The 26,706-nt window shown below is 41.2% G+C and overlaps 2 protein-coding genes across 2 annotated transcripts in view; both read right to left on the bottom strand.

Moving 5' to 3' along the window:
• Rad54b (RAD54 homolog B) overlaps window positions 1-26,706 on the bottom strand; it is a 63,735-nt gene that overhangs the window by 19,840 nt on the left and 17,189 nt on the right. The window contains exons 4-7 of the mRNA XM_005362397.2: window positions 8,657-8,851; window positions 6,793-7,074; window positions 3,259-3,421; window positions 1,763-1,988 (exon numbers count right to left, since the gene is read on the bottom strand). Of these exons, the coding sequence (XP_005362454.1) occupies window positions 1,763-1,988; window positions 3,259-3,421; window positions 6,793-7,074; window positions 8,657-8,851 (866 nt within the window). The remainder of the gene's footprint in view (window positions 1-1,762; window positions 1,989-3,258; window positions 3,422-6,792; window positions 7,075-8,656; window positions 8,852-26,706) is intronic.
• On the bottom strand, window positions 18,199-24,452 carry Fsbp (fibrinogen silencer binding protein). Its single transcript, XM_005362311.3, has 2 exons — window positions 24,079-24,452; window positions 18,199-19,296 (listed from the first exon to the last, which is right to left on the bottom strand). The coding sequence occupies exons 1-2, from the start codon at window positions 24,450-24,452 to the stop codon at window positions 18,756-18,758; spliced, it is 915 nt and encodes a 304-aa protein (XP_005362368.1). The 3' UTR covers window positions 18,199-18,755.

Raw genomic sequence — 26,706 nt, 5'->3', positions numbered from 1 at the left:
TCAACTGCACCAGCCAGCCCAGGGACCCTGGCTTTGCTAGAAAAGCCCTCTAGCTCACATGATGGAGAGAGGAAGGTCTGCTCAGTCCTCCTTTGGGACCAGCGTACGAATCCCAACCCAGGCCTCCATCCTTATGACTATATCTAATCCTAATCAACTCCCAGAGGACCCACTCCTAAAAACATCACAAGTTCCTGGATGACTTCCCAAGGTTGACTTATAATACTTTGATTTGAAATGGTAACAAAAAAATAAAACCATTCTGTTTTCTCATTATTCAGTAAAACAAATGAAATATTTAACATTTTATTGTAAAATGGATTTTGGAAGGTGACTGACTGCATGCAGGGCTAGCAGGCAGCCTCTGATCAGCTCCCCTCTCAGACACTGACAGGCACCTCCTGGGTCCCTGTGTGAACCTAGAGCGAGCAGCCTTACACTGCCAGGGCATCTCAGCTGGAAAGTGTCTACTGAGTCTACATCAAAGGGGTGTCCACAGTGTCCCCCACACCCTCCCTGTCTCCTGGCCATGTGTCCATATTGCCCCCATCCCGAAAAGGTATGTGAAGAGACTCCCTCTGTCACTGCCATGCTGTCTCTGGGCTGGGGCCTGAACTCTGCTCAGAGTCATGTTGCCCTGCGTTCGGGAACACTATTTTCAGGTGTGATTTTGGTTTACGCTGCGTTTCTTTAACTCCGTGAAGCTGTGGTTCTTTGCCTGCCTAAAATACCTGATGGCCTAACAAAGAGCTGGACGGCCAATAGTAAGGCAGGAGCATGGATAGGCAGGGCTGGCGGGCAGAGAGATAAGGGAGGAAACTTAAATTACAGAGATAAAAAAGAAAAAAGCCCAGAGGTAAAAGGTAGTCAGAATAATTTAGGTTAAGAAAAGCTGGCAAGATCATAAGTAAGAATAAGCCTCCATGTGTGATTTATTTGGGAGCTGAGTTGAGGGCCCCCCAAAAAGTCAAAAGAGTAAAGAGTAAGTAAGATAACAACACCCTGTCTCGCTGTCCAAGTCACTGATAACTCTCCTAAGGAACTCCACAGTCCCAGTAATCCAGCTCAGCGACCTCTTAAACCACGAAGCTAATGTGTTCTGAGCACTTTTAGTGTAAACTAGACTAAACTATGATGCAGAAAACATTATATGGGGCTGGAGAGATGGCTCAGTGGTTAAGAGCATTGTGTGCTCTTCCAAAGGACCCGAGTTCGATTCCCAGCAACCACATGGTGGCTCACAACCATCTGTCATGAGGTCTGGTGTCCTCTTCTGGCCTACAGACATATATGCAAACAGAATAGTGTGTCCATAATAAATAAATAAATAAATATTAAAAAAAAAAGAAAAGAAAACATTATATGGACCGTGTGTGTGTGTGTGTGTGTGTGTGTGTGTGTGTGTGCGCGCGTGCGTGCACGCATGTGCGCTCCTGTCTGACCTTCACAGTTCTGGGATTACAGACGAGTCCAGCTGAGTTTCTAACTCGTGACAGTACATCATCACACCGCAAGAAAACGAGCACGTGCACACTGTAGTCAGCACCTGAACATGTGACTCTGTGGAACCAAAGGCAACCACGCCACAACACCCTGAAATCAAAACTCCATTTCTGGGCAGGGACTTGTGGAACTGCACACACTCCAGAGCTAAAGCTGAAGCTGGCCTACAAAGCCGGCTATCTTAAGAACGGCTAGGGCTTAACCCTTTAAAAACCCCACCTGATCAACGGTGAATATCTTAACCCTTTAAAAACCCCACCTGATCGACGGTGAATATCTTGATCCTCTCAGTTCCCAGCCACTTCTGAAATTCTTTCCTCCAATTAGTCACCAAGCTTCCAGGGGTGACAATAAGCGTCTTCTTTATTACTGGCTTGCCTCCGTAAGGCCCTTGACACTGTAGGGTCCAGATGAGCGAGATACATTGCAGAGTTTTTCCTAAGCCCATTTCATCAGCGAGAATTGCACCACATCTGCCATGTGCTCTGTTAGGAGTGAAACTTTCTTGAGTCACAAAGGGAAAATACTTCATGCCCTGATATCATCAAGAACAGGAACCTGGTAATAAGGACTCTGGAGATTAGTGTTTCATCTAACTGATTATAACCTATCAGTTTTGAATCCTTGACAGTTATAACCATTATATATTGTGAACTAATTACCAAAACATGTTTCTCATCACTAACATTTGAACACATTTTTAATCAATTTCAGTATTAGACATCAAAACAATTCAAAATATATTGAAACTTTAGTCAGCAAGATCTCAGCTGAAATTGTGTAGAATATATTCTACAATAAGAACTTATCACTCTCTAACAGACTATGGAGTCCTCAATCAAAACAGCGTAGGTAAGAGTCTGACATCTTGCAGTTAATATAACTTTAAATGAAGTCATTGGAAGCATTTCCCAAATCATACATCTTAGGCTGCTTTATATCTTAGCTGTTAGATAGCTACAGGACACTTAAAAGTTACAATGGCCAACAGAATTGAGTTTATTACTGAAAATATCAATATAGTTTGTTAAATTGTATTCTATTAGAAATTAGGGCTAATAAGCAAAGTCTGGGGAGATGGTTCCACTTGTTTGTGTACACATCTATAAACATATTAGATGTACATTTGTTTGTTTGTTTGTTTGGGGGTTGAGACAGCGTTTCTCTGTATAGCCCTGGCTGTCACGGAACTCACTCTGTGGACCAGTCTGGCCTGGAACTCAGAGATCCGCCTGCCTCTGCCTCCCAAGGGCTAGGATTAAAGGCGTGCGGCACCACCGCCCAGCTCATGTACATGTATTTATATTACAGGTATATTTTAGAAGCCATATGGTTTAGAGAAAAGAGCTTTCAACCTAAAGGCTGATCTTTTGCACTCCGTATCTAACGCTGCCTCTTACTAGCCATATAACCGGGAAAGTAAATCTCTATTCTTATCACTGTCCACAGAATGAACCTGGTATTTTCCCTACCTAACTTACAGGGTTTTCATGAGAAACAAGTGAAAATAGTACTTATATAAGACTAAAATAAATGGATAGTGTGGGGGTGGGGCTACTTAAGGTCACTGCTCCTGAATGCCCACTTCTCAGCAGGACATCCTGCACATGGCTTCCACCAAACACCACTGTGGAAAAAATGCATGCATTTAGTACAAGCTGCTTTTCCTGCCAGCTAACATTTATGGTGCAGGCTTGAGGTTCCTTCTATCAGATTCTTCTCAAAACACCTGACTGTTACCATTTATTCTCCTACCTCATTCCCATCACACACTCATAGAGGAAGATGACTCCATCTCTCTGATGCAGTCGGAGGTGACGGACAAGGTGAGGGTCTACCACCACATCCACAAGAGGGGAGCAGTTCCTATTGAACAGCCGCTGGTGATTCTGGTCCGGTTGCGGCATCACTAGGGAATCTTAAAAAGAAGGCCCAAGTAGAAAGGCAATATCACTTTCAGTAACAACATTATCTCATTCCCATTACTTCTACACTAGAACAGCTTGTCATCGTGATAAGGTGAAGTGTGTGTGTGTGTGTGTGTGTGTCTGTGTGTGTCTGTGTGTGTCTGTGTGTGTCTGTGTGTGTCTGTGTGTGTGTGGACTAGGGATGGACACACACCTATGATCCTAGCACTCCAGAGGCAGAAAGAAGAGAGGGAATTCTGGCCAAAAGAGGAAAAACAGAAAAAAAAAAAGAAGAAGAGGAGGAGGAGAAGAAGGGAGGGGAGAGGAAGGGAGGGGAGGGGAGAGGAAAGGAGAGAAAGTTGTGAACGTTATATTCTCTGACTGCCATAGACAACTGAAATTCACTTTTGTCTAACCGGTAAGCACAGCATCCTATCTCTCAGAGAACAGAAAGCCACTCCCACTTGAAGGCATGGGTAAGAATCTGACAAGATGCACTTGCCAGTGTTCAGATTCTCGTTCTGCAAGACTTCCCAAGCTGCCTTTATCTTAAGGTCTGTACAACAGACAGAGACCATCACTTCTGATAACATTAATCAGAACTGAGAGAGAATTAAAAAGTTCCCATTGATTTAACCATTATTATTGGCTTAAAGTTAACTATTACACTCATGAATGTCAAATTCATGAGCTTTTGCAAAGCAGCATGAATTAACCAGCAAATGATAACCTAATTTTTTAAACCAGGTAACACCACTTAGAGGAGTCACTAAAATACCCTCCAAAGACAAAAATCAAACATAATAAGATGACTGACAGTTGATAAATCTGAAGATAATTAATCCATCAAAGTTGGTTGTGGAGTCTGTTTGCACGTTAGCAACATAGCTAAAACTTAATTCAATCCAAGAAATAAACAAGAAAGAAAAGGGGAAGAACAAAGGGAGAGAAAATAGATTCCAGTCCATTGAATAAACATCTACTGATTGTAGGATTAGCCATGGTCAGAGAGATCAGCTCAGTTCACAGTTAGCAATGACCCATTCAATCCATCCCAATAGATTCCTTCTTAAGACGGCTGCTTTGTGTTTTATCAGTATGTAATCATGGGCGGATGCTTTCTTCTATAGCCTGAGAACTCTCCCTCCTAATTCAAAGGTTAAAATCATAAAGACGGCTGTATTGCAGGAACTGATGGCCCTAGACATGATCACAGAAACCCAACAGGGATCCGGTTGTGGGAAACACCATGATCAAAAGCAACCTGCAGGGGAAAGGGTTTTATTTTATCTTACAGTTTATGAGTCCATCACTGAGGGAAGCCAGGGCAGAAGTCTGGAGGCAGGAAGAGAGGCAGAGGCCATCAAGGACACTGCTAACTGGCTTGTCACCATGGCTTGCTTGTTCAGCCTGATTTCTCATAGCATACAGAAGCACCGGCCCAGGGGTAGCACTACCCACGAGGGCTGGGCCCTCCCACATCAATCGCCAATGGAAATATTAAAATGCATTACAGACTTGCCCAGAGGCCAGCCTCACAGAGGCCAGCCTCACAGAGGCATTTTCTCCATTGTGGTTCCCTTCTCTCAGATAACTCTAGCTGTGTCAAGCTGACATGAAAACCAGTTAACACACTGCTAATGCTCACAGCGAAATGCTGCTTCTGTGCCGGTGGCCAGGACAGAGGAGCAGCAGGTGGCACCTGAGCTTCGGGGGGGGGGGGGGGTGAGGATCTCTGACAGGCAAGGTCCCAGGGGCCTTGGCTCCAGAATGTCTCTTCTACTGCTGTGCCATTACATGTCTGCCGCCACCATTTTTCTCTGGCATCCGGAATGGTGTGAATGGTGTGGGGGATCCCCACTGCCTCTCATGTAGTGTGGTTATCTCATGGAAATATCCCATCCTGCTGGGCATGTTTACCTGTGGATTATAATGAAAATGATTTCTTCCTAAGCTATGCTGTTCAACTGAAGCAATGATTTTGTATAATAGTGTTAGTTTAAATAGAACTTTGATGTAAGGTTTTTAATAAATGTAGTAAGGGATTATAATAGAGGTTAGTTTAGTGGGAAAATTAATACAAGTAAAAGGAGGATATAGTGTTGTTCCCACTCCTGACAAAGCAGGGGCTGCAGAGGATATTTGACTTCAGCAGACAACTCCCAAAGTATTCGATTTCAGCACTATTCTTTATGTCAAAAGGTATATCTGAATATAATCTTCACCTATAATTTTCTTTTTTTTTTAAAGATTTATTTATTTATTTATTTATTTATTTATTTATTTATTATGTATACAGTATTCTCAGTATTCTGTCTACAGGCCAGAAGAGGGCACCAGATCTCATTACAGATGGTTGTGAGCCACCATGTGGTTGCTGGGAATTGAACTCAGGACCTTTGGAAGAGCAGGCAGTGCTCTTAACCGCTGAGCCATCTCTCCAGCCCCCTTCACCTATAATTTTCAATTTTTCCCTTTTTTCTCCACCCTCCCATTCCCCTCCCGCCCCAATGTGGGATTCCCCTCTGTATGTTGTGAATACCACTGGTTAATAAAGAAGCTGCTTTGGGCCTATTGCAGTGCAGAATAGGGCAAGGTGGGAATTCCAAGCAGTGAGATATAGAGAGAGAATAGGCAGAGTCAAGGAGAAGCCATGTAGCCGCAGAAGACAGACACTGGACGCCAGACAATACACAGATTAATAGAAATTGGTTAATTTCAGATATAAGAGCTAGCTAGAAATGTGCACAACCTAATAGGACAAGCAGTGTTTTAATTAATACAGTTTCTGTGTGCTTATTTCAGATCTGGACAGCCAGGAACAAACAAGCAGCCTCCACCTACACCCCCGCCCCAAAGACAGGGTTTCTCTGTGTAACAGCTCTGGCTGTCCTGGAACTCACTCTGTAGATAAGGTCGGCCTTGAACTCACAGAGATCTGCCTGTCTCTGCCTCCTGAGTGCTGGGATTAAAGGTATTCCTGTCCAGCATAAAATTTTGTTTTTAATTTTGTATATGTATGTGTGTAGGTGTGTGCATGATGTGGAACGGACATGAGACCAGAGGACAGCTTGAGGGAGCTGGTTCTCTCCTTCCACCAGGAGGGTCCAAGGATCAGATTCAGGTCCTCAGACTTGGCAGCAGGTGCCTCTACCCACTAACCCATCTTTCCAGTCCCTCACCTGAAATTTTTTTTTGTTTTATTTAGTTTTTGGTTTTGAGACAGGTCTCAAAATATAGTTCAGACCGGTTTTCAACTCACTATGTAACCCAGGCCTGACCTCAACCTTTGCAAATTTTAAAACAAAACTTAAACACAGTTGGCATGACAAAATCTCTGGACAATGAACACAGAAGGCTCGGGTTATCTTTACAATCTTACTTGGTGTGTGTGGGTCGTGGCGGGGCTTGCAGTTCTGCCAATCATTCTGTCTGTTCTCCTTTGACTGACCAGACTGGCACACACTTTTGAAAGGGTTGGAAAAGCATTTCCTGGCCGCCTGGGAACTTGGGACTGCAGGGCTTCCACATCCACGCTGAAAACACTTGCCACTGCTGAAGTCATCAGAAGAGACTGTACCCAGGATTTCCACTTCTTTCCCTCCAATCACCAGTATTTGGCCCTCTTCTATGTTTTCAAGCTCTTTGAATTTATATCCGATCCCTATAAGAAAGAAAATAAATGAATTGAACTGACATTCTAAGAAAACTTGGTAATAAAATAGTCAACTGCCCATGACCACACAGAATAAACACTTTATTGTGCATACAAATTACGCTGTATATCTCATTAGCCAGAAACATAATGTATTATTCTGATTTCAGAACAATGACAGATGAACAAGCCGGATGATGCAAGCGCAATTCCCAGAACCCACATCAAACACCAGATGTGTCTCTGTAAGGGGCTGCCCTGTGTGGGTGCTGCAAACTACTCAGGTCCAGAAGAGCAGTGTGTACTCTCAACAATAACACTCTCCCCAGCTCATTCCCAGCATGCTTATGGTAAGATGGGAGACTTGGAACAGGAGAATTGCTCGAAAGCTCTTGGGCAAGCTATTGGCTGGAGGAGCTCCCGCAGCACATACCCATACACAGATATATGCATATACACATAATTAAAAATGAAATGTTATTATAATTAACATTAAAAGTGTCATATTTTAGAAAATACAACCAAATACTTGCAAAACATCTCACCTTCAGATTTTCAGTGGTGTCCCCTGTGAAGCATGCTCTGGTCCCTTAACACTGACACTGCAGCAGGTAAGAACACTCACTGGACGTTATCTTACCACCTCCTAGTTATCAGTTACACTGCCTTCTCCTTACTAAGCTACAAAATATATATAATACATAAAGCTATATGTTCATCCCGTATATAATCACAATATATATAAAGCTATGTGTTCATCCTATATATATAAATCACAATATATATAAAGCTATGTGTTCATCCTATATATATATAAATCACAATATATATAAAGCTATGTGTTCATCCTATATATAATTCACAATATATATAAAGCTATGTGTTCATCCTATATATATAATCACAATATATATAAAGCTATGTCTTCACCTCTGAATCTTTACTCCAACATAGTAGCTGGCACATGAGCTGAAAAGCAAACAAGCCATAAACCATATTTTAAGTGAGCGAATGAATATGTACAACAGATTTTATAATCTGGCCAAACCCAAACCTAAGTAATAGAAGACAATACATCGAACTCTCCAGTGTGGAGCACCTGGACCTGCCGACGGCGCCAACGGCGCTGCACTAGGATGAGCTCCGCGGGAATGCTGTGCAGTGCTAACAACGGCACCGCCCAGTCTGCTGTGCATCTGTTCTACAACTCAGCCTTTCCTGAGCGGCACGGAAACTGGATAGCACTGAATTCCTATCAGCGACGGCCTTTACTATCTCAGTCACTTCACACTGGGGGTCGGGGACCATGACAAGCTGCTGAATCTCAGAAGAGCGGCAAGACAGCGGCAGCTCGTTGGCGCCTATCAGACAAAATTTAACATAGGACGGAATTTGCCCAAATGAGCTAGCATGCTCACGAAAGCACTGGGTTCGCTATTATGAAGAATATGATGTAGCACACATAGTTGGGGCACAAAATTCAACAGCACCCCAGTTGTCCCTTTATAAAACCCAACTGTGCTTCAATGCACAGCCACAGACAGACACTAATTTCAGAACAGACCATAAGACACGTAATAGACCACAATACCTCTTCCGATATCTTTGCCTTCCAAATCTTTCAGAGTGAAGGACCTCCCTTTTACAATAAGAATAGCATCGCCTTCCCATTTCCTGTGCTTTTTCTTCGAAGCTTTACACCAAACAACACTGAAATATTTAAGCAAGCTACTAGGATCCTCTTCTTGTGCCTTGGACTCAATGATTTCTTCAGAGGCCAAATGAACTGAAATAAAAAATAAATTTAAAACATTATTATTGAGAATGACTTTAATATTTAAGCATCAGGATCATTCAATCAAAAGTAAATGCGTCCATGAACATTCATGTCCGGTGAACATTGGCACCTTCACCGGTGGGAACAGTTTCATTAACATTAAACTTGATTGTTGGTAGTCATAGATCTCAAATATATGTTTTAAGATTATAAAAAGCTCTCAGCAAAATAAGTAAACAGCAGGAAAGGTCGTTGCAGAGAAAAGCAGATTGTTTTCGAGTGTTCCAACTCTCCAGTTACTGCCACAGCTCCAGATGTCAGTAACTACTCCAGGCTGACTGCCCCAAAGCCATCCTGATACAGATTTTATAACCTGTCAATAAACAGAGAGCATCTATCGCTTCCTCTTTGAAGCACTCTTCCGTTTTGTAACACCCTCTGAAGTCCCTTACTTCCTTCACCGAGTGCCCCATAGTCGTTGTCAGTGTTTCCTTTTACCTTTATAGAGAGCTCTTAAGAGCTGAATTGAGGGCATTCATCTCTCACTGCACACCTTAAATTAGCTAATCCTCCAGTGGTTTCAATGCCTCGGTACCAACAGCTTTTCCTGCCCGCCCCCCCCCCCAATGGTCAGGAGGAACCTGTATAACAGGCTGGCCTGGAACTCATGGTCCTCCTGCCTCAGTTTCCAGAGCGCTTGGATGACATGCACCACCAAACCAAGAGTTCCTTCTCTGTTCTTCGAAACTAAACTCCATGTTTATTACCAATATCTATTTTTAATGTAAATGACTGGATAAGACTCCCGTTGTCCCTAAGAAAGCACTAAGTCCCTGTGGCAGGGCATTTTAGGGCTTTTCTGTGTAGTGGCTAATCTTCATCATCGACCTGACTGGACTTCCAGTCACCACAGAAACACACCTGAGCACACCTGTTTCCAGAAGCCTTTGACTGAGCAGGAATGCTCACCTGAATGTGTCTGGGACATTCCATGGGGTCCCAAAGTAGACTTAAAAGGGAGGAGGGAGCATCAGCATCCCTCTCGGCCTCCTGAGTGCAGGTGCACTGTCATCAGCAGCCTTGTGTGTCCCCTGCCTTGATGGACCGACCGCACACTCAAACTGGGCGGCAAATGAAGCCCCTTCCTCACAGACGCCATCTTCCTCTCACATGCCTACCACAGACTAACTTCCGTTCGCTCTTCTGTGCACATGTCCCAGTTGCCAGGTGAGATCCAGTTACCCTATTACCTCAGCATTATTGGGACAATAAATTACCTAAAACCTGAATGTCCACCTGTATCACTGAAGAGACCTGAGAAGGCAGGTCTGCTTTAACTTCATGTATTAACGTATGGCCCAAACTGACACTTACTCTATGCTTTCACTTCATGGTTTTAAGCACCTAAAAACTACTTTCCATTGAAGAAGTAACTTTAGAAAATGACTGAATTCATTTCCATTGTTGTTCATTTTTATCTTCATATTAAAGGCTTGTTATCTTCAGATCAATTTTTTCAAAATAAGGTTTATAAACAAGATTTGATCAGTCACTTTTTGGTATTTTATTTTTCTAAAGCAGTGGTTCTCAATCTAATGCTGCAACCCTTTAACCCAGTTCCTCATGCTGTGGTGACCTCCACACATAAAATTATTTTCGTTGCTACTTCCTAACTATAATCTTGTTGCTGTCATGAATCGTAATGTAAGTGCCTGTGTTTTCCGATGTCTTAGGTGACCCCTGTGAAAGGGTCATTCAACTCCAACCACTGTTTATCCCTTTACTTTTTCGAGACAGTCCTTACGATGTAGCCCAGGCTGACCACAAACTCATGGTCTAGCTATAGCTATCATTTCTAATTTTGCTAACAAAGCTTGCATACCTAAACTTTATCAACATTGCATCAATATACCAATTTTTAGTTAGAAAACTGATTGGGTTTAAAGTAAGAGTTTATTGGTTGGACATGATGGTCCACTCTGCAACCTCACCACTCAGGAGAGTTAGACCAGAGGATTTTCAAATTCTAGGACAGCATATGCCGCATAGGGAGTCCCAGGCCAGGCTCTACTACACAGTTACACAGTGAGGATTTTGAAAAAAAAAAAAAAAAACAAAAAAACAACAAAAAAAAACGGTTATGTGTTGATTATTTTTGTGGTGTTTGATTATCAGAGAGTTTTTTTTAAAAAAAATATTTATTATGTGTACAATATTCTGTCTGTGTGTATGCCTGCAGGCCAGAAGAGGGCACCAGACCCCATTACAGATGGTTATGAGCCACCATGTGGTTGCCGGGAATTGAACTCAGGACCTTTGGAAGAGTGAGCAATGCTCTTAACCGCTGAGCCATCTCTCCAGCCCATCAGAGAAAGTTTTAAGGTATATAACAAAAAGGATGTTTTGATCAGTTTCTGAACACTCCCTGCTCTTCTGGAGGACCCCACCACCTTGAGTCCCAGCACCCACACTGGGGGCTCACAACTGTCTGTAACTCTAGGTCCAGGGGATCTGACACCCTCTTCTGGCCTCCACCAGCACCAGGCACACTCATGACACACAGACAAACCTGTGGGCAAACACCCACACAAATAAAAATGTTTACGTGTAGGGCGTGATTGTTTTCACATGGTTCCCAATAGTGAGCCAGAGCACAGTGTAGGTGCCAATCTGTCCTGCTCTCTGCTACGTTACCCAGGAGAACAGAACCCTCTAGACAGTCCAGAACCGCCCAGAGTTAGAGGGGCACCTCACCAAATGACTGCGAACAGCCAGGCATGGCAGTAGAGGTCTGGGGGACTAGGAAGGAGCAGCACAGTTGAAAACCAGCTTGGGTTATATACTGAGTTCTGGGTTGGCCTAGATTTATATAATTAGACCTTGTCTCCAAAAAAGGAAAGAAAGGCTGGAAAGAAACATAGAAGACTAAATTCTGAGAATCTAAAAAACATTACTGTTATGTCCACTGCTCCCATTTCTGAAAAAGGATAATTCGGGAAACTCAGAAATTTAATTAATATTAAAACCAACAGCACAGCAGTATGCCCTTCTTTTGAAGATCTTTTCTAAAGAACACACACTATGGAGTCAGAGCCAGGCCCACACTGCCTGGGCCTGAACACCGAGTCTGCCACTTAGTAACTGGATGGCTTTGGACAAAGCTCTAACTCCTGTGTGCCCGTTGGTAAGTCAGTGGGTACAGCGCTCACACAGCCCGAAGACCAGAGTCAAGACTCCCATCGCCAGCCTGCAACCAGCCTTAAGGAGGCAGAAACAGGAGACTCCCCAAGGCAAGCAGGTCAGCCAGATTATCTGAAATAGCAAACTCTGGGTGCAGTGTGGATCCCTGCTTCAGAAGATAAGTAGAGAATTATGAAGGAACACACCCAATATCAACCTTGGGCTTCTACACACACACACACACACACACACACACACACACACACACACACACACACGCTTGTGTGCACAGGCAAAACACCTATGCCCATAAGTTTCTTTTGGTTTCTCCGCGTAGCCCTAGCTGTTCTGAAACTCAATCTGTAGACCAGACTGGCCTCAAACTCAGAGATCCACCTGCCTCTGCTTCCAAGTACTGGGATTAAAGGTGTGCGCTACCACCACAAGGCTATAATTTTCTTAAAATATACAATATATAAATGGCTTAGAATTGAAAATTACCTATAACTTTATTCACCTAATAAAAAACAGTGAATGTCAAAGTTCAAGTGTTATATGTAAAATAAACATATATTTCTTTCCACTCAAGATCTATACAATGGAATATTATTCCACAATAAAAATGCAATGAACAACTAATAAGAGGAGAGAGGGGAAAAAAGAAAATACTAAAAACATTAAGGCAGTCTCATAATTAGGGTTACTTTTGCTATGATGAAACACCATGACCAAAAACTAGTGGGGAGGAAAGGATTTATTTATGCTTCCACATCATAGCTCATCAATGGAGGAAATTAGGATAAGAACTCAAACAGGGCAGGATCCTGGAGGCAGGAGCTGATGCAGAGGCCATGGAGGGTGCTGCTTATTGGCTTGCTCTCCATTGCTTTCTCATAGCACCAGCCAGGAAAGGCAGTGCCCCCAATGGGTGGGGCCCTCTACGACAATCACTAATTAAGAAAATGCCCTACAGGCTTGCCTGCAGCCCAATCCAATGAATGCATTTTCTCAGTCAAGGCCCCCATCTCTAAAATGATTCTAGCCTTCGTCAGGTTAACATTAAATGAGCCAGCACAGATAGGTTATTTTTTGAAGCAGTAATTAGAAATTACATGAAATTTTAAAACAGGCAAATGTTATGCAGGTGTGTTTGCTTGAGCAGGGTCTTGACATAGACTAGGTCAGGCTGATCTCTAAGTTGTGACGTTCTCAGCTGCTGGAATTAAGGGCCTGAGCCGGCACACTGGTTATGCAGGGTTTTCAACAGCTAACACTGGTAAGCGAGGTGCAAGGAAACTGGTTAGGGAAGAATAAGAGGGAAAAGTGCTGATATTCTGAATCTTTGTTCTTTCCCAAGGCTGGAGACCGAACCCAGGACTTCCTGCATGCTAGCAAAATAAATGACTGTAAACTCCTCATGGGAGGTAGGCATATGAATATTTACTACAAAATTCTTTCAGTGGCGCCGGGCGGTGGTGGCGCCCGCCTTTAATCCCAGCACTCTGGAGGCAGAGGCAGGCGGATCTCTGTGAGTTTGAGACCAGCCTGGTCTACAAGTTCCAGGACAGGCTCCAAAGCCACAGAGAAACCCTGTCTCGAAAAACCAAAAAAAAAAAAAAAAAAAAAAAAATTCTTTCAGTGTTTTGGTATGTCTGAATAGTTGGTTAATAAAATGTTTGGAGTTAGAAATTGTTAACAAGTAAACTAAAACAGAAAGACCTACTAATAAAATAAAGTTCTCATGATGCATTCGCTTTAGTTTCTATTTGGAGTCAGACATGTTTGGCACCTAGCTCATTTGACAGAGTGCCTGCCTAGCATGGGTTTGATCCTATGCATTGCCTAAATGAACATGGCAGCACACCTATAACCCCAGCACTTGGATGGTATAGGAAAAATTTTAAGATCATCTACAGGTAAACAGGAAGTTCAAAGCCAACCTATGTTACATCAAACTGTCTCAAAAGCAAAAAATAAATATTAAATAAGCGAATTGAGCTGATGAGTGACATTTTTATTTGCATTTACTCATTTATTTTTCATTATTTACAAAGCAATTAAAAAATAATATAATTTCAAATTATACCTACTAGCTTAATCAATTCAAAAGACTAAAAATACATTAATCATCCTAGTGGGGACACAAGTACTTAATATATTATTTAAAAGAACTAAATAAAAGTATATGTTTAGACAAAGAAAACAGAGATAGTATCTCAAAAATGTATACAAAAATTCAGAACGATTCAGTTCATTTTAATTAGATTGCCTAACTTACAAACTTACTCCTGTATTTATAGACTATGGACTTCATTTACTTCTTAAGTATTTACAATCAAATATTTTATTTTGAGAATTTGTGGACCTTAAGGTTTTTTTAAAGCATGATAATCTAGATACAGTATATTTGGTATCTATTACAGTCTTCTTAAGTTTGCTTCATCAAAAACTTTTACCTCTACTATACTACAATCTGATTTATGGCACCAAAAAGAATATACAAATCAGTATAACTTCCTTATTCTTGTAGACAGGCTGGTCTCGAACTCACAAAGATCCGCCTGTCTCTGCCTCCCAAGTGCTGGAATTAAAGGCGTGCGCCACCACCGCCCGGCCCTAACTTCCTTATTCTTAAAAACAAGTATTAACAAAACATTCACTTAGCCACCCTCACCAAGAGTACACTGCAGTAAACAGGTTCCCGGTACTCTGAGAGTTAAATGTCCACTAGATGACACCACACTAGCAGGAGGCACACGCTGTAACATTTATGTGAGCAAACATGAACCAGAGGGCGACTCAAAAACCAAATTATACAAGTTGTTGCCTCACTATGCAAAAGGGGATTTATTTTGAACATTTCATGAAATTATAAACAAAAGAAGCTTAGCCAGGAGGGGGTGGCGCACGCCTTTAAGTCCCAGCGCCAGAGGCAATCAGATCTCTGAGTTCGAGGCCAGCCTGGTCTACAGAGCAAGTGCTATGACACCCAGGGCTACACAGAAAAACCCTGTCTCGAAATAAGAAGGGGGAAAAAGCTTTTCTCGGAATACTATTACATGCCACATCCACTTCAGAATATTTTATAATATATCTATTTACGTTCATACAGATAAGCTAGGGAGGGAGCAAAAGCTACCCATTATTCAAATTACTAAGAGATCAAATGAAAGCCAGGCTTGGTGGCACACACCTTCAGTCCCAGGACTCGGAGACAGAGGCAGGCAGAGTTCGAGGCCTAAACAGTGAGTTCCAGGACAGCCAAGACAATAATAGAGAGAAACCTGCTTAGAAGAGGGGAAAGAAAAAAAAAAACCGCGAGGGAGAGCAAATGAAATAATCATTTACCACATTTAAAGTCTCTCTACAGAATCACAGAGAAACCCTGTCTCGAAAAAAAAAAAAAAAAAAAAAAACAAAAAAAAAAAGAATCACACCTAAAACGAGAACCAAACAAACCCCCTCAGTTGCCAGCCAGCATTTCCCAAACTGGAAGAGGCGGGCAGCTCCCTCACTGCTAGCGGAAGTTCCTCCTCAGAACTGGCTGAGCCAAACCTGTCCTCAGCAAAGAGTCCTCAAGGTCAAAGTCTAGGTACCACAGAGAAAGGGGAGATTTAGCTCCATTCCCCAGGCCACACCCTACAGGATCAAAGGCAAACAGTCTCAAGACGGGCTCTGCGGTCAAATGACTAATCCTTCGCTCTACTTGGGAATTCTCATAGACCACGCTTAGACCTCACTTTGAAAACACGGTTGCATAGGGGAAGAAATTAGAGAATGGGGCAAGATTATATGTTTTATAACTTTTACAATTAAAACAACACTGATTCATAAAAAACTGCAGAAGTTTACTCTGATGAATGGAATTCTGAATTTAAAATACAAAAAAAAGTTTATTACTCTTCACAGCCCTTAACTGCTAACAAACTGTATCACTTGACACAGGAAACAGCAAATTTGAACAATGCCAGAGAAAAACATGATTACAATACTATATTATGTACAACAAAGGAATTTTCAAAGACATCTATTTTTTAAATTTCCACAATGATTATAGAACTAAACCATCAAAAAAAAAGATGTACTTTCTTTAAACACTGAATTACTTTCTAGAAACATTTCACAGAATTTGTTTTCCACAAAGACACTTGTAAATGGGTTTGCTGTACAAAGTCAATACTCAGACTGGATGCTTACCACACCCGAGCGGCAGCATGCTGAAATAATGAGAATTATACTTCATATAACTTACAATCATTTATAATCAAAAAGCCTTCAACAGCTTCTCACTTCATATTCAGTTAAATCTGACTCCTTAAAAACAGCATTTAATGGAATCCATAATTTTTCTAACAACTGACATTTTATCCATATTACACTCCAGTGAGAAGCTGTCATGATTTAAGCACCAAGTTAATTCTCACCCTTTAGCATCAGAATCCCCAGAGGACATTATTCCCAGAGGGCTGAATCCCACCCTAGTTTCTGATTCGCTGGATGGATTTACAGTTCTAAGGAACAGAAGGCCAGTTCAGGACTGACACTATTGTCTTAACTCCAGTGTTTGTGGTGCTATGGACAGACGCCCTAAATCTTGATTACACCAGTAGAGCCCTGAATCATTGGCCACAATCCTCACCTGGGCCTTTTACTGGGACGACCACTAACCGGAAGCCTGAGAGCTGGAGGCTGGCGTGCCTAAACTGTTTTAAAAACATTCTGAATGACTTGCAAACATTTAAATACTAGAAATTTTCACACGAAATACAGATTCCTGACATATTCCTGCATGTTAAATTTCAACTTGAACCAAATAGAAGCTACCCAATGTAGTCAAGAAAGACGTCCACCAGGCACCCCTTATCCAGCACCCCAGAGGTGGACGATCTCTGTGAGACTGAGGCCAGCCTGGTCTACCTAGAGTGTTCCAGGTCATTGGAGTTACCAAAAGCCAAGACTTCCTACCTATCCTCACTTAAAACTGCCTGGCTTAGACAGCATTTGTGCTTGGACACTGATTCACTCCATCCCATTCTGTGAGTGTAATGCAGGAGCTCACTCTGACATCAAGCACCCTTTATCCCCACTATTTCTGAAACTCTACCTGCCCCATCCGAAGTCTGGCTTTTTAAAGTCTTTCCTCATCAAAATCCCAGAAAAAAAGACACGCATTAAATATTTAACATAAATTCAATATGTAAGATTTATAAAAATCAAGATTTTATTTTTATGAATATACAATATTTAAAAACCATACTTACAAAAATCTACGAGTTAAATGCTATGTAAACATGATCTTGGCTATTGTCATTCTAAGTAGTTTTCATTTTGTTTAATTCTAATTTTACTACAAAGGAAACAGTTTCCGGGAAAACACTGAAAATGAATTAAGGTAATTTTAATCACATGGCCAAATATGTAATATTTTCAATAAAAAGACACGATCTCTTTTCTCAGGACAAAGGGCAGGGTAGAGACACAACTCCCCAGACTTCATGACCCAACAACATGTAGCAGTAAGTTCTCCTTTGGTCACCTGGAGACAGGGCCTCAAACACACCAGGAAAGTGTTCTACCCTTGAACTACAATCCCCAACCCAAAAGGTGATTCTAATTAAATAAATTCTCCTAATTAATTAAATAAATTCTGAGATGTTTTACTTCTATAGAATAAGGAAAAATTACTACCACTATCACTCCCTGCTTCCTCAAAAAAAAAAAAAAAAACAATAACCAAAAAAAGAACTAAGTACTGATATTTCTCTGCCATGAAAAGCTGTGCTACCTAAAATAAATTATGGCGTCCTTCCTGACCTCAGTTTCATTACCTCTAACCAAAGTGTTCTCCAAATACCTCCAGTCTCTAAAGCTAACACCACTCTTTCAAAAGATAGACAAAACCAATGTCATGCATACTCATTTTCTGTTACCATTAGAATAGCACACAACTATAATCCCAGATCCCAGTATTCAGAAGGCCGAGGCAAGAGGAGCTTGTACTCCAGGAGAACCTGGGCTACAGAGTGAGATCTTGTCTCCAAAAAAAATAAATAAATAAAATAAAATAGGACTAGGGATATAGCTCAGCGATAAAGGTGTGTGCTTACCATCAGGTACTTATTCCAACACCAACACATACACATATTCTCTCTCTCTCTCTCTCTCTCTCTCTCTCTCTCTCTCTCTCTCTCTCTCTCTCTGTCTCTCTCTCTCTGTCTCTCTCTCTCTCTGTGTGTGTGTTTTAACTCTAACTTTCAAAGTTGTTGCTAAAACTGTTGAAGATTCAGTACTTTTAAATACAATTTATGCATTTCACAATTGTGAGCATTCTGTTTGTTTGACACAGGATTTCACACGCACAGGCTGACCTTGAAATTGGGACCTGTCTCTCCCTCTCCAGTGCTGTGGTCGCAGGCTTATGCACCAGATGCAACTCTATCTGTATTATTTCTCTAGTACTCAAAACAAAAGATCATAAAGTCAACAACTAAATGCCTTAGGAAAAATTAGGGCAAACAATGAACTGGATTATCATGTCAACCAATCAGTAAATTTTAGTATCTAAAGAGAAAATTAAATACTTAGAAAATTGTGTAAAAAAAAAAAAGTAGGGTTAGGGAGGAAAAGAAAACCACGTTAAAAGCTTTTTTCTAAGAGAGATTAACAACATTTTTATAGGACGTGTGCTCAACTTTATGATATTCCCAAATTAATTCTGACAGAATTAAAATTATCAAACTGAAAACTCTTGGAGACTACTACATTCGGGCAGATTATGCCGTAAGCGAGAGGCTTTCAGTTTCTCCACTTCAATCTTTGCTCTGAGCAGCTCCTCCTCCAGCAGCTGCCTTCTTCTCAATCCATCCCTCTTTTCCTGAACATACAATCCGAAATTCTTTTGATTTTCTAAGATTATCTGATGTTCCTCTTTTAACATTTGCAGGACCTGAGGGTCATATCTTAGCAGAGACCTAATGTGTTCTCCACTTTCACGATGAAAAAGATCATCTCTCCTTGGAACAGAAGATGGAGATGATGTCATTCTCATATCAACAGAGGAAAGTGACGGAGACAAGGGTTCTTCCATAACATGTACTAATTCATGCTCTTCTCTTTGCTCTAAAGCATCACTGTGTTGAGGATTTGGAAGCACTGGAGGGGATGATTTAATGTCTTCTTCTTGCTTCACCTCTACCGTAATAGCAACAGGATGGTGATCCACCATCACCTGTAGTGAACTGGTACCAGCCTGCGCAGCCTCATCCAAGCTTGCACTATAGCACATATAAAAAAAGAACAGTATAAACAATAAACATATTTATAAAACATTTCATATTTATATGCTTAATATTTCATAATAATACACACTTAACTATAAATCTTTGAATAAAGGGTGAAGGCATACACCTATATCCCCAGCACTTGAGAGGCTGAGACAGGACAATCTCAAGTTCCAGGACAGCCTAGGCTACACACCACACTCTGTGTCAAGAAAAAGAGATGGCCCTAATGGCGCACACCTTTAATCCCAGCACTCAGGAGGCAGAGGTAACGAATCTTTGTTCCAGGCCAGCCTGGTCTACAGAGTGGATTCTAGGACAGCCAGGGCAACACAGAGAAAGCCTGTCTCAAAAAAACAAAAACAGAAACAAAACCAACAACAACATAGACCCATGGGATTTTCTTGTTGGGGGGAGACTTTCCCAAGTCCGGGGTTTGTAGAAAGCATTTCTGTGTTTCCTCATCCCCAATACGGCTTTCTCCCACTGCTTTCCTACGACCTGTTACAACTCAAGAATCCGCTTGCCTTTCAGTTCTTGAATGGGCATTGAAAACGAACCCAATCATGACCTCTAGGCAGGGTGAGTGGTGGAAGTGCAAGGCCGGTCTGGTCTACAGAGCAAGTTCCAGGACAGCCAGGGACACACACACACACACACACACACACACACACACACCCTCAAAAACCAAAAGAAAAAAAGACCCCTAGGCTGTTTTACAATTACAGTTGTGAGCAGTCATGTGGTACTGGGAATTGAACTTTAATCCCCTGGGAAAGCAGCAGTGCTCCTAACTGGCTCTCTCTAGTAACACAGTTCCTATGTCTCTGTCACGACTTCAGCATGATTTTTTTTAGAACTCAACAGTCAGGTGAAGCTGTTGTATCTGCTACCCCCTCCCTGTGTAGTAATGGTAACGGAGCTATTAACAGACCCTAACGCCTCTTCTCGTCCCCATTCCACCCCATTCCCACCAAACACAGGACAGTAGCTACTGGAAGTGGGAGTGAGGGAGGGACCAGAGACGGAAAGACAGTGAGAGGTCCAGCCTAGGTAACAGAGATGCTGAACTTCCATCCAATATGACTGGCTTCTTCCTCGCCCTCTGGATCTGAGAAAGAGACCTGGAAGCTTAAAACACAGGCCTTGTAGGCTTTTTCTCCTGCAGATAGGACCCCTGCTGATGAACTAGCAAGACAAATTCAAGGCCAGATCAGGACGTGTTTACAGTTGCCCCAATCAGCCTTGTGTGTCTTCAAATCCACCAAGGAAGGAAGTCCTTTCAAAGACTTAAGCAAACAAACTAGCCCTCAAGAAGCTGGCTTCTGCTTCCCAAGTCCCCAGTCTGCTCTGCCTTTCTCTCTATGTGACTACTTGCATTGTGTGTGTGTTTCCCCACCCCCAATAAAAGCCTTTCTTCAACTGCTATAAAAAAAAAAAAGATTTAAAACTATACAAAAAGTGTTTAACAGAAGAAACGCTAAGACCATGCCTTTAATAATGTATCCATTTAGGTATCCTCCATCCTTCATCTGTTCTGTTCGTGGTGCTGATAACCAAGTCAAGGTCCTGGGCATGCTCTCTTCATCCCTAGCCCTCTGTTCTTAACTTAGGCTCTTACAATGAAATTACAGATGCTACACAGTTAGTAAAATAAAGAAAAGCTACTTTGTGAGTGCACACGTGGGCTATGTGAGCCTGTGTGTCTGTGTGTTGTGTGCACACGAGTGTAGGGCCTCACAGAGGTAGAGTCTCTCTGAACCAGAAGCTCATCCACTGAACTCCAGGATCCACCTGTCTGAGTCCTCTCAATGCTGGGGAGCTGCCATTTGTAGCATTTTACAAACGGTGTCCTAGAGTCTGAATTCAGAGCCTCATGCTTGTGTGGTACCTTATAAAGAGAACCACTCCCAGAATTAAGAAAAGTGGAAGGAAGGAAGGAAGGAAGGAAGGAAGGAAGGAAGGAAGGAAGGAAGGAAGGAAGGAAGGAAGGAAGGAAGGAAGGAAGGAGGGAAGGAAGCCTTTTTTTTCTTACATTTATTTGTGTGTGTGTGTGTATTTGGAGGTCAGGTTCTCTCTTCTCCCCTCCCCATGGAGGTACTAGGATCAAAGGCAAGCTGTAGGGCTTAGCAGCAAACACTTTTACCAACTGAGCCACCTCACTAGCCCGGAAAAACCATTTAAATGTTCTCAAAGAGACATTAAATTGTCCCTCCATTGCTGAGGTTCTTAAATTAAGCTGTAAAAAAAAAATCACCTGACGTTTTCTCCTGCTTTTGTTCTCGTGGACTATCTACAAATCATAAAAGCCGATGACTTTAAGGAAGATGGCAGAGACTATTTATGGGACCAAACATAAAAGTATTTCATTGCTACTTCATAACTGTAATTTTGCCACAGTTATGAATCATAATGTAGATATCTGATACGTGACCCCTGAAGGGGTCACAGCCCACAGGTTGAAAACCACTGATCTAGACTAAAGTATGAGATAAAAAAGTTGAAACTATAAACAAATTTTACATTATCTTCATAATTTCTATTTTTTTTTTTTTTTTGGTTTTTCGAGACAGGGTTTCTCTGTGGGTTTGGAGCCTGTCCTGGAACTAGCTCTTGTAGACCAGGCTGGTCTCGAACTCACAGAGATCCGCCTGCCTCTGCCTCCCGAGTGCTGGGATTAAAGGCGTGCGCCACCACCGCCCGGCTTATCTTCATAATTTCTACTGCAAAGTAGTATGTAGCATAAAAAAATAGGCATTATACTTCCACATACATTAAAGATATGCTTATGCTCGATTATTCACTCCATAATGGTGAACATTATAAGTAATAAAACAAAACACTAGAGAAAGTCTCAAGAAAGAAAAACAGAACTAAAAATTTCTAAAAGCTGAAAATCTAACTTAGAGGATCAAAAGATTATAAAACATAAATTATAATCTGCTATTTAGAGAGACATAAAAATATCTAAAAATCATTCTAAGTTGTAAAGTAAGTTACAAAATAGAATAGATTATTTTTAAAAAAGACATAAAACATGCAGTAAAATTCCATACTAGAGAATGTAATCAAACTAATAGTAATATTTGTGTAAAAATAAAATCAAAATTATAGATTTCACAAACTTCTGGGATAATTAAGATTTGTGGTGATCTCAGCTAAATACATATAAGCACATTAAATACATAAGTATATTAAATGAATAAGCTAACAGAAAAATATCAATGTAACATAAGTGGCCTATTTTTATATTCTTCCTTTTTTAAGAAAACTAATAAGTAGTTCAACTTAAACAACAGATAGAGAAATACACAGTCAGCTGACTCATCTCATCAGAGAGATGACGGCGTGTCAAAAACTCAGGAGGGTGTGTTTGTGTTTACAATGATCAAAATACATTCCGTGTTCACTGTGTTTTTTAAATAGACAACTAACAGCACATTGTCTGTGTATCCATTTCAAATTATAAAAATCCAAAATCTAGTGTCCAAAAGGTGTAGTTTTCTAACAAAACCACTTTTCTCCAAGCTGGTTTTGAAAGAGTAAAATTCAAAAACAATCAGGGCAGCCTCAGTTTTCCTGTGGACACAGAGGTGGAAACTCCTACCGGTGGGTGGCCCCAAGAGCTAATCCACTGATCCCCAAGTGGGGGGCTTTTTTAAATTTATGCTACCAATTAGAAATAAGCAGGACCGAGTAAAAAGCTCAGAAATATTTCCTAATAAGTTACCAAAGCAACAGACAGGTCAGCTGAAGTTTTCCTAACTTCAGGCTGCACAAGTAATTGCAACTCTGTTTACCCAGAAAAGCACATTGCTCTCTGTGTGAGAGGCCTTCAACAAAGAGTTTACGGTTTGTTTAAATTACCTAACTGATTGGTAGAAAAATGGAGCTGCCATTTTTATCTATGTCAAGAGATAAGATTTGAATTAGTCACAGGTAAGAGCTTTTAAGATTCTGAGGCAAACAATCATACAGAACAAGCTTAAACCAAAATTGTTTCCAAGCCCTAACCCAGGTTGCTCTTACTAAAACTGAGTTTTGTAACCTACAGAGCAATATCAAAGTGAAAGTACACCATTAATCAATTACACTTTATTATGCAACCCTAATCTCTTAATTAGGTATTAACTTCCTTTAGTGTTTCCTTTTTATCTATTTCAAATATATTAGAAAAATTAAAGTCTTCACATACACAATCCTTTGATTTTAGCTTTGTTAGTTCAGTGCACACTCAGGAAACATACACAGTAATCATAAAAAACAAAATTTCCATCTGCTCCAAAACTACTAACTTCACACAAATTTTATATAAAACAATTCAAGAAACCTATTTCAACAAAATGTAATCTTAAATAAAAATAATGTATCTCAAAGGCAAATAATCTAATTTTAAGGCTTAAAAAGTTTATGAGATATAATCAAAGTACATAATATACATGGATGAAAATGTCATAATAAAACCATTACTCTGTATATGCTACTGAAGTCTTTAAAAAGTTAATTCAGTGATGTCACAAGCTTCATCCCACTAATTCTCCCCGGCCTTGACTTTTAGAAATTGCCCATGAAACAGGGCAAAGACAGTGAAACCTGTTTAAATCAAGCGCAAGAGAAAAATTCCTCATAGCTTTACTTTTTTTTTAAGAGAGCAAAACAAAGACACTATTCATGCCTCCTTGTGGGGTGCTGACATGCACATCTCTGTCACAGCTAAGCAGAGCCCAAGAGCTAGGAGGCGCCATCATTTCCTACAACAAATAAAATAACGCTTACCTTTGTGTGTGGTTCCTGTCTCTTATCAGGCAGAAGCTGGAAATCTGGGGAATCATCTCCATAACTTTCTTGGTTGGCTCGGAAATACTGCTTTTAAAATCTGACTGGGCCTCCTTTTGCTGCAATAGCTCCTGTTTGGCATATTCTTTGAGCCTTTTGTAAAGGCTGCGAAGGCCCTGCGCTGTGCGAGGAGGGCGGTCTACTCCAATTGCATTATAGTTAACTGCTATGACATCCCAACATCTATTCTTCTCCACTATTACTGAATTTTTATTAGTATGCTCTTCGAGAATTTTCACGTATGGCTTCACGAGGCTTAGCAGATCAAGCTTTTCAGATAGGGTAAAATTGGAAGATCGAGCCTTCCCTACCATTGTTCTTTTGAAATTAAGTAGGCAGCTTCTGAATCCACCATGCAGCCTTCAGCTCTGCTCAGCTCTTTTCACAAACAGAAAGATCAGGCTTAACTAGGCTAGCCCCATTTAGGCCCACGCCTACAGGGGAGGGCTTATTAAAATTCCTCCAGCTTAAGCTGACGCAGGTTTGGGAAAGCTGCTTAAGCCAAGCCTGACCTACATAAAGCTTCTCACAGAAGGCAGGAAAACACAAGCGAAACTCTTGTGTGTAAAGAGAGCGGCTCCAGATAGGATTTAATGCACAAAGGTCTAGAGATAAGCAAGGAACACAGCTTAAAATTGACTAATTTAGTGAGAATATCAAATGTCCACACATGTATGGCTGGCTGACAAGCTGAAACAGCCCTGCACTACCACTTTAATAAGACAAAAGAGGAACTGGTTTTGCTGTTTGTTTACAGATCTAGTAGACCGAAAACTAGGAGACACGGGGGTGAATGTAGTTTTTCTGGCAGAGCTCTAATCACTGTTTCTGAGCTGGGTGTTCTCCCTAACGAAATCTGCACACTGCTGGTCCAGCTGTCAATCAGGAATTGCATATCCTCTAGCTAGTTAGGTTACACCAGCTCAGACTGCAGTAAAGCTAAGCTTCCTCTTCATTGCAGTGTACAGCATCCCCTGCATAATTTGTCGTTCTAGGAGAAATTTTTATTGAATACTAGATATAAAAACCAGATAAAATATGGGATTCTACCTGTAATGTATATAAATATACTAGTTTGTTTTAGCATATGTAGAAATTAATGGTGAGAAACAGCATAATTATGTCTTAGATGGGAGTGTACAAACAAAATCATATTTCTATTAAAGCAAGATTTTTTGTTTATCTTAGTCACACAACTTGGACTATGAAAAGAAACAATCTGGCCAGTAGCTTTCATGTTTAATCCTAGTTTAAAGCAGATGACAATCACAAAAACAAAACAAGCTTATTTGTTCCTGATATATTGTCCAGACAGAGGAATTATTTGAAGCATGCATAAAAGACTCGTGCTGTAGCTCAGTGCTACAGCAAGTGTTTCTCGTGTACCCTAGGTTTAATCCCTAGCACCTCAAAACAGAAGAAATAAGTAAATGAACCAAATATGAACATATTTGATCCAGTCAAAGGCTGGCAAGAGAGTTCATATGGTGAAGGCACCTGCTACAAGACTGATGGCCTGAATTTGATCCCGGAAACCCACATGGTGGAAGGAGGGAATCAACTCACGAAGTCATACGCACACATACATACACACACATATACACATATGTATTTTTGTGTGTATGTACGTATGTTTGTTGAGGAAGTAAGACCAGTTCTATAAAACAATCACCAACCTACACAAATGTCCCAAAGGTGGATCTACAACTGCTTTGTAGACAGCTGCAGTACACGGAAATGCTACAAAGAGGCCTCCTGGTGCACACGGCCTTACGACTGTTAGACACACACTGTACTCCCCCCAAAGTGGCCTTGTTGAACCAAGAAGCAAATACTAAATTCTCACTTTTTTTAAAGCTGTTTGTTATTGATTTGAGACAAGGTCTCCCTATGTGGTCTCCCTATGCAGTTCAAACTCCCAATGTAGCCTAGACCAGCCTCCAACTCATGATTCTCCTGAGTGCTAGACAAGAAACGTGTACAAACAAGCCCAATGAGCCTAGCAACCTACAACACGCTTTAACTGTATTAGCTACCCAAAAAGTAGGAAAAGAGAAAAGGGGTAAAAGCTGAAGGTAACGGCTTATATTTCCAGGGAGGACGGCACAGCCCAAGGCCAGATGGTCTATGTGTAACAACACCTGTGTCAGAAGAAAAATGGGCTGATGAAATGGTTCAAGCAATAAAGTTCTTGTCATTGAAAGCATGAAAACCAGAGTTTAGTTCTCCATCACCCATAAACACATACACACACATACACATATATAATTTAGTTAACTTTATTTCATGTGCGTTGGTGTGAAGGTGTCAGATCCCTTGGGACTGGAGTTACAGACAGTTGTGAGTTGCCATGTGGATGCTGGAATTGAACCCGGATCCTCTGAAAGAGGAGTCAGTGCTCTTAACCTCTGAGCCATCTCTCCAGCCCCCATACACACATCTTTAATTCCAGGCAGAGACAGGTATATCTCTATGAGTTCGAGGCCAGCCTGGTCTACAGAACTAGTCCCAGGTTGGCTAGAACTACACAGAGAAACCCTGTCTTGGGGGGGGGGGAGAAGAAGAAGG

The sequence above is a fragment of the Microtus ochrogaster genome, linkage group LG5, assembly GCF_000317375.1.
Source record: "Microtus ochrogaster isolate Prairie Vole_2 linkage group LG5, MicOch1.0, whole genome shotgun sequence".
NCBI lineage: Eukaryota > Metazoa > Chordata > Mammalia > Rodentia > Cricetidae > Microtus > Microtus ochrogaster.
The sequence above is the reverse complement of the archived record's forward strand: the minus strand, read 5'-3'. Positions and strand labels throughout refer to the sequence as shown.